At 38.6% G+C, this 7,899-nt stretch overlaps 1 protein-coding gene across 3 annotated transcripts in view; it reads right to left on the bottom strand.

Annotated features, from left to right (window-relative positions):
- The window catches only part of begain (brain-enriched guanylate kinase-associated), a 63,477-nt gene that overhangs the window by 50,085 nt on the left and 5,493 nt on the right, over positions 1–7,899 (bottom strand). Inside the window, 1 exon segment of one of the 3 annotated variants that reach the window (XM_014015073.1) lies at positions 4,661–4,692. In XM_014015073.1, coding sequence (XP_013870527.1) covers positions 4,661–4,692 — 32 coding nt within the window. 3 annotated transcript variants of the gene reach the window in all.

Below are 7,899 nucleotides of genomic sequence, written 5' to 3'. Positions count from 1 at the left end.
ATATATATATAATCAAACTCAATCATCATTAAATGTAAGTCTGCTGCTAATTACCTTATGGAGTCAACTTCATCAAGATGCCACTTAGTGCCACGTTTTTCAAAATCTGTCAGCATCCAGTTGGTGTATTCCTTACGCATTTGGCACAAACTAGCATTTAAAGCACCTGATCCAACATTCTTTCCTTAAACGCAGATTTTTATTCTCTACAAAACTCCCGAGGCTCTTTCTCATGAATGTTCAATCATTCTGTACTGCTGAACACGCGAAACTCAAGGACAAACAAATCTATAGGTTCAAATTGTCAATCTTCTTACTGTGAGGCAACAGGGCTAACCTCTACACCATCTTATCTTTTTGTGTTTATCTCGACATGGGCCAGTGAGAGCTGGAGTGACATGGATGTTGACTGAAAACACGGCAGCACATACAGCCCACCAGTGTGTAGTGAAGCATTTGTTGAGGAGTACAACGTGTGTGCAGATCGTTGAGTGTGTGGTTAGAAAGATCGCTTCTTGGAAGATGAAACAGGATTTGTTTTTTTCACAAACAGAAGACGTGTCAACAAAACCAAACAGGAGTACTTTTTAAGCCAAGCCGCTGAGCTGAAGAGATCAGGACAGCTTTAGCTAATGTAGTAACGACTCCAACAAACACAATTTGCTGGAGCTCCACAGTCTGACCAGATATCGTGATCTCAGGTTAAAACCTCAGAGATGCTGGAGTGTCTTGTTCATCTGTGACAGCACATCCATCCTTTCTGACATGCAGTGCCCAGATTTACAGTCCACTGTATGTGCGAGCCCCCAGAGGCTTATGTAGCTCAGCTGCCCCTGCCCAGCTGGCTTTGACACACCTGGATAAGTGCCAGTGGCAGACAGACGTATCACCAATAGTCCAGGGAGCAATGAGGGTGGCGAAGTGGGAATAAAAWAAGAAACCTAAGACTTACATAGACATGTGATTCAGAGGGGTTTAAATTGAAGAGAATGGACACATTTCCAAACTCTAAGCCAGATCCTTTAACAAACACTTTCAAGATGCTGCACTCTTTTTTTCAAACAGGGTCTGCATAAATCCCCGTTCCTACAATCTGGGAAATAATTAGGCAGAAGAATAAGAGCGCAAGGAGGTGGTAAACTGCTTCAGGCTAACCTGAAGGGAGACTTCACAAAGCATCTGCCTTTTTTTTTTTGGTGGGGGGATGCGTGCTCAGCTTAGTGAAAGATGATAAAAAAAAACCCCTCTGTAGGCATATTCCTCCAAGTCTGAGTGAAGAAGACAGTAGAATCTCTAAGGGTGCTGACAATTTTACAAAGATGCAGCTGACAGAGTTGAGATGAAATATTTGTAAAAACCTAATGAAAGGAAATCAAGTTTCCAAACTAATCTCAGCTGCTGTGACTGTAATTTTATCTCATGGTTATGGGGTGCCGTTTGTAAAGTTAGTCAAAAATTACCACCAACATTTTTGTTTTATTTAGCCTTTTATAAGAAAAAAAGAACTGATTTATTTTTAAAAGTCAGTTTTTCACCATATTATTCATACATATATAAATGTCATAGTTTATAAACTAAATATCTAACTTAAAAATTAAATATTTAGTTAACAAGCTAAATATTTAACTTGTGACTAAAATATTTAGGTTGCTAGCTAAATATTTAAGTTGCAAGCTAAATATTTAGCTCAAAACTAAATATTTAAGTCACAAGTTAAATATTTAGCTTGTTAACTAAATATTTAATTTGTAAGTTAAATATTTAGTTTATAAACTGACATCTATAAATGTATGAATCATATGGTGAAAAACTGACTTGGAAAGATAAATCTGTTCTTTTTTTCTTATAAAAGGCTAAATAAAACAAAAGAATTGGTGGTAATTTTTGACTGTGTAACTTTACAAACAGCACCCCATGCATGGTGTGACACAAAGACGCTTCCACTGCTCCTGGATTCATTTTTAAGACATGACAAATGTTCGTTGCATTTTTGGAAAAAATAAAAATAACTATATAAATGAATGCTGTAACTTTGCCATGTGTTTCAAAGTGCCCCACTCCATCCTTTCATTTTATTTTTGACAGCGATGATTTTATTCTGGTCTGTCAGCATTTCTTCAGTCTGACTGTAACAAGTAAGCGTGCCCTGCAAATCGCTCGATAAGAAATGTATTAATGCATCCAAAAGTAAGAGGAACAGCTGTCACTGCGATCCGCACGTGGAGCTTTGAAGCGAAAAATTAGTACAGGATGGAACATATTAAACTTACAACAAAGTTTCAATTATCTGCTTTAATTAAAAAGTGGTGAATCGCATGAAAGTGGGGTTGGAGTTGGATAATGTGCTCATTCTGTCATGTCACGGTCATACAGTAGTTGGGTTTGACATTAATTGTAAAAGAGCAGAAAAGCCTTCTCTGATGAGTTGTCTTATGTGTGAAAAGATTAATTTTAGAAAACAAAGCAGCACGGTGTGCTGCTGGCAGAATGTGAGCTCATGGTGTCATACTGTAAGTTTTTTTCTCTAAAACATTTTTTTAAGTAAAGACCTAGCAGTCTTTAGTTGCTTTAGTTTCACACTAAGATKAACCTATTTTGAGAAATGACAAAATTGTACACATTTCAGTCAAGTTWAAAAAAGAGATAGGTAGAAAAGAGATGATACAAATTATTTCAATACTTTATGCTTAAACTATGTGTTGTGAATGACTCTCAGCAACTACCATACCAAATTTTAGCTCAATGTCTGTACATTGGATTGAGTTATAGCATTGTTTGTATTGGCTAATGTTGATTAGCTGGGATGGCCATCTTGTATTAGAATGACTCCAAAATCTAAACAAATATAGATGGGATTTCAGAGATGATACTTTGAAAGTTTTGTTAAAATATTTTCAGTGTTTCATGATATATTTTGCTAACAGARAGTCAACGTWAGCCCCAACAYARAATGCTCTAGTTTGTAAGCAAASKTCTCTCACAATARGTTATATATAGATACAGTATGTGTTGTGAATCACTCTCAACCACAAACACACCTAATTTAAAAAAAATAACCGCAAAATTGATTGAAATAGCCTTTTTTGTGTTTTTTAGGTTGAGTCATTGTGGCAACCATCTTTTGTTGGATTGACTCCAAAATTTAAACACTWGTAGWTGTTCACCTAAGAAATWTATTCTGCAAGATTCWTTCAAATATATCCAMTGGTTCARGAGATATTTTGCTAACAGACACACACACAGAGCACCCAAAATAGCAAAAACCTTGTCCTCTTTTGCCTTACATTTCTGGGCAATAAAAATATTCACTTCAAATATGTCATTTTGAACAAAAGGATGTACAAATGGAAAGTAAAAGGTGTGTTTTTGTACTTAGTGGACTATAAATAAACTTCAATTTGCATCCCATATTTTTTAACTAAAGCTGCATTATTTATGAGCCAAGATGACTTAAAGTGCCTAAAAGATTAGTGCATAATGCTTACTTTTTTCTTCAAAGCAAGAAGTTTAAAACTTCACTTTTAAGACTCAAAGTTTGCAGCTCGGTTTTCCCCTGATCAAGATTGTTTCACCTATTTAACGCAAAGCAGGGAATCATTCCCCCCCAAACAGGTTTTTCTGACTGACTGGAGGATATAAAGTTGAAAGTAATTAACCTCTAGATGATATTATGCTGACATGCAGATTATGAAGCCTCTTAAAGGGTTGTGTAGAAATGCTCCGGGACCATCTTCTGATTCGACTAAAACACCTAATTATAAATTCTCCTCAGCTGCTCTGTCTTCGCCTCCTGTAATCTATACAAGGTGAGGAGTTTGCTTTAATGAGAACTTCTTCGTCCTTATTTTCCCCCTTCCTCCTTTTCATGATATGCTTGTTGAGCCATAATTGCCTCTCTGTGGTATCCTCTTTCCCCATGAAAATGAGAGTTAATTGAGGGCTACAAATGCATTTGGCACCTCGTTATTCTCACACCGATAAAATCCACACAACAGTTGATCCYTGTGAGAAAAAGTAAATAAATGAATAAATACTTGAAATGAAGCTAATTGTTCAGAGCAGCCTCACTTCTTCTGTTTTTTTTCCTTGCTGCAGTGAGTTAAGCTTTAATTTACTCCAACATGCTCCTTTCAGTCACACTGTGCTGCTGCTCAGCAGGCTGCCCGACCTCTTTTCGTCAAAGCACTCTGTGACAATATGCAACACATGGACAGCAAAGGCACAACAGTTACAGAACAATGATTAGACGTGAGACGGCAACTGCACTCACTCATATAGCAAAATCCAGACACGCACTTTCTTTTGCCTTCTTGCCTTACCGTTTATGAGCTTTTCGCCTCATTTTCAGCAGATATCACTACATTCATGTGCCTGTGCATCCCCCTTCAGAGCAGCATGCATTTAGGTGAAAAAGAATAAAAAAAGAAGGAAGGAAAATAAAAAAGAAAAAAACGCCTCATCTAATTCTGACTGGAGACAGAATGGTAAGGTGGAGAGAGGGAGGATTTGAGAGAGGGAGATGTGAAGTGAATGGAGCAGGAGGATGTGTGGAAGGAGGAGGGGTCATGGGAGTGATGGGGATGCAGGGAGGGAGGAGAGGGATGCTGGGAGGTGTCGCCGCCTGGAAGGAGAGGAGGTAAAAAGTGGAAGCGGGGCTCACCTCGTGTCGTACCGCGTCTCCCCGTCTGATTCCTGGCAGGAGGAGAGGAGACAAGGTGAAATGATTACGTGTATTTATCAAGCGGATTTATCTCGCCGGCGCCGCTGCCGGGTCTCGCGGCGTGGAGTACCTCTTATCTGGTGTTTAACGAGCTCTCAGAGCGGCCACGTCTCAGCAAACAAATATATCCATTATTTTCCTCTCTCTGCTGTGTCAGATGTGAGATCATTACAGTGGAAGAGGGAGGGGAACGGAGCCAGAAATGACAGATTAATAAGGTGAAAGAAAAATGCTGGGCTAAAAAATCACAGCAAAAGTTGGTGAAAAGGACCAAAATAAATAAAAGAATGAAAAAATAAAATAAAAATTTGAGGTTAAAAATAACTAAATTCGTCAAAAGAAATATTTGTCTTTTTACGTGCATTGCCTATCTGAATGTGGGTTTGTCAGTGTTGTTAGCAAAATATCTCATGAGCTAGTGAGCCAAGAAAGTAYTCATAAGATGTACATCTATATTTGTCTTTTGGAGTCAACCCCCTTTTGATGTGGCTGCCATAAATAATTAACCTTAGGAAACATAAAACTAGCTACATGTCAACCAATTTTACAGCTATTGAATTAAAATTTCACATGGTAGTAGCTGAGAGTCATTCCCGTCGCATACTCTAAGTACTTACTGATCCTGCAAGATCTGCTTTTAAAAATTTGCCATCAACTGTTGCAATCAACTGTGTCAGTCTGTTAGCAAAATATCTCCTGAACCAATYAAGATGTTTTAATGAAASTTTGAGAAAACAATAATTAGATGTATGTCTACAARTSAYTCGGTTTTGGAGCCAGTTCAATTAAAGATGGCTGCCACAGCCAATRGATTATAGGAAACATAAAAACTGCTATAACTCAGCTAAKTTTACAGATATTGACTTAAAATTCGGTGAGACAGTGGCTGAGCYTTWTAGCTAACAGGTGRTCTGAGCACTACACWTTGTGCAATATCTTTACTTAAACTTCAGRATTAAATGCTGGTTTCAGTTTGTCTGTCTGTTAACAAAATAGCTCATAAACCCCTGGAGATATTTTATGACACTTTCAGACAATAAGTGTGGCTCTACAACTGATTAACTTTTGGAGATGACCACCACATGCAATGGACCTTAGCCAAGAGAAAAATGCATGGAACTCAGTCTGTCCAGATACTGAGCTAAGTTTGTTGCAGCTAAAAGTCATCCACAGCACCTGCTCACTGTCTTGTCACGGTCTTGAAAAGTGGCGGGCAACCTGCGTTTCTTTAATATTCAAACAGTTTTTTTGTTTTCTTGTCTGAAATCTCATGTCTTGAAGGGACATAAAAAGCTACCAGCTGTCAGTTTTTCTAAGACAAGAGAGGTGTGGGTCCTCTTTTTGGTATCACAACACAATGCCATTTACGTTAGTGCCCCCCCCCCACCCCCACCCATTCACTCAGTGTTGCTGCATTATGTCTCTGCACATGTAAGCAAGCAAAAGGAGGAGGCTGAAAAAGCAGCTCATTTTTCTTTCTTTTCTTTTCTTTTTTCCTTGCACACATGTTTCTTACACATGCACAATGCATGACAAGGATTTCGCAAGAGGATTTCCCATTTACATTTTCACTTAGGCTTAATTATTTCATCTGGGCTCAGTTACCCAATGAGATTTCTCTTTTAAAATCAACACAGCAGAGAGCATGTGTGCGCAGCRAAATTCATACAGATTTACATTTTGGATGCTGAAGTTTACACAKAAGTAAACTTAGTGGGGCAGAATGTGTTTTGKGCGTRGCATGCGGCTCGATTCGTGGTGGAGGATTCAATAAGGTGTGATTATAAACGTCACAGGTGCACAGCAGTGCAGAGAGAGGCTTTGTGAGCGTGTGTACTCAGTGCTGCGCGGTCTTGTGTGGGTGTTACAAACATAGTGAATGATACAGCAGGATGACTCATGTAGCTGAATGAGACCCCCCCACCACCACCACCACCACCCCTCCATCTCAGCTTCCCTCTTTGCAGAGGGCAAGCCTGGAGAAAGGAGGGGGAGAAGATAGGCATTCCTAGAAGGTATTACTGAATTTTAATGAGAATGAAATGTGCATTGACTTAATAAAAAAAGAAAATTTGTTGCCTGTCATTTATTATTTCTACTATGAAAAAAGCAGTTATCAAATCCAATTAAAATCTGTTAATCATTTAAAAGTTCTTTTAAATTAAAGCAATAAACCACAGGGAAACACTGTCTGCATATTAAAGACAAATGTAATGTCCATGACTAGGTTTGTGTACATCTGTTCTCGACCTTCAGGTTCATTATTTAGCAGTTTCCATCTTGAATTGAGAGAGGGTCTGCATGAACCCTGGGGGGGTTAAACATGTCCACAGTACTCAGCTGTCACTCACACTCACTCACGGCTGCAGCCTGATGGAGCCTCGGTGCTTTAATTTATTACATTTTACGTGAGTGGAACAGCATGCCCTGTTCAGACTGATAATAGGGAGCTAAACGGTGCACAATTGAAACAAAAAAATTACAATCAAAATATGAATTTTTGGGAATATAAAGTGACATGAAAAGAAAAAAACGCAGTCAAAAGAAAGTTGTCATAACACATTCAGACATTTTTTTCATCAGATTATAGTTGGATGAGATCATGTTTTTCAGTGAACAGTGTAGAATACGTTRACAACATTTACTGTCCATCAACATAACTGCATGTTTGGCCAACAGAGACAGAGTGATAGCTGGTGCACCCACACCATTTTCCTCCCCTTCACTGTGGAGCCAGTGGAGGAGAAAGATTGGGCTATTGCCAAAATAATCAGAATTGACTTGGTTAAGGAGCCGGCTATTTGAGTGAGTGCAGCTTTTTGCACAGTTGGACTTTGTTGGAGAGCTGCTGATAGTTCCCACTTGGTTTGAACTCTGACTCTTTTGAAAATGTCTCTTGATTGAGTTTTCTGATGAAAACAGGTTTTACAGCAAACCCTCAATGTGAGTGTGATATTTTAATACAGCATACATTTAAAATCTATGCTTTATATTGGCTTTTTTATGAGGGTGTCTACCAGGCCCATGCCAATAAACACCCTATTAACAACATTCCTCTTGTTCAATTTTTGCTCTTAATATAACCCATCCATCCATCCATCCATCCATCCATCCATCCATCCATCCATCCATCCATCCATCCATCCATCCATCCATCCATCCATCCATCCATCATCTTT

The sequence above is a fragment of the Austrofundulus limnaeus genome, unplaced genomic scaffold (genome assembly GCF_001266775.1).
Source record: "Austrofundulus limnaeus strain Quisiro unplaced genomic scaffold, Austrofundulus_limnaeus-1.0 Scaffold2, whole genome shotgun sequence".
In the NCBI taxonomy this organism is placed as follows: Eukaryota; Metazoa; Chordata; class Actinopteri; order Cyprinodontiformes; family Rivulidae; genus Austrofundulus; species Austrofundulus limnaeus.
The sequence above is the reverse complement of the archived record's forward strand: the minus strand, read 5'-3'. Positions and strand labels throughout refer to the sequence as shown.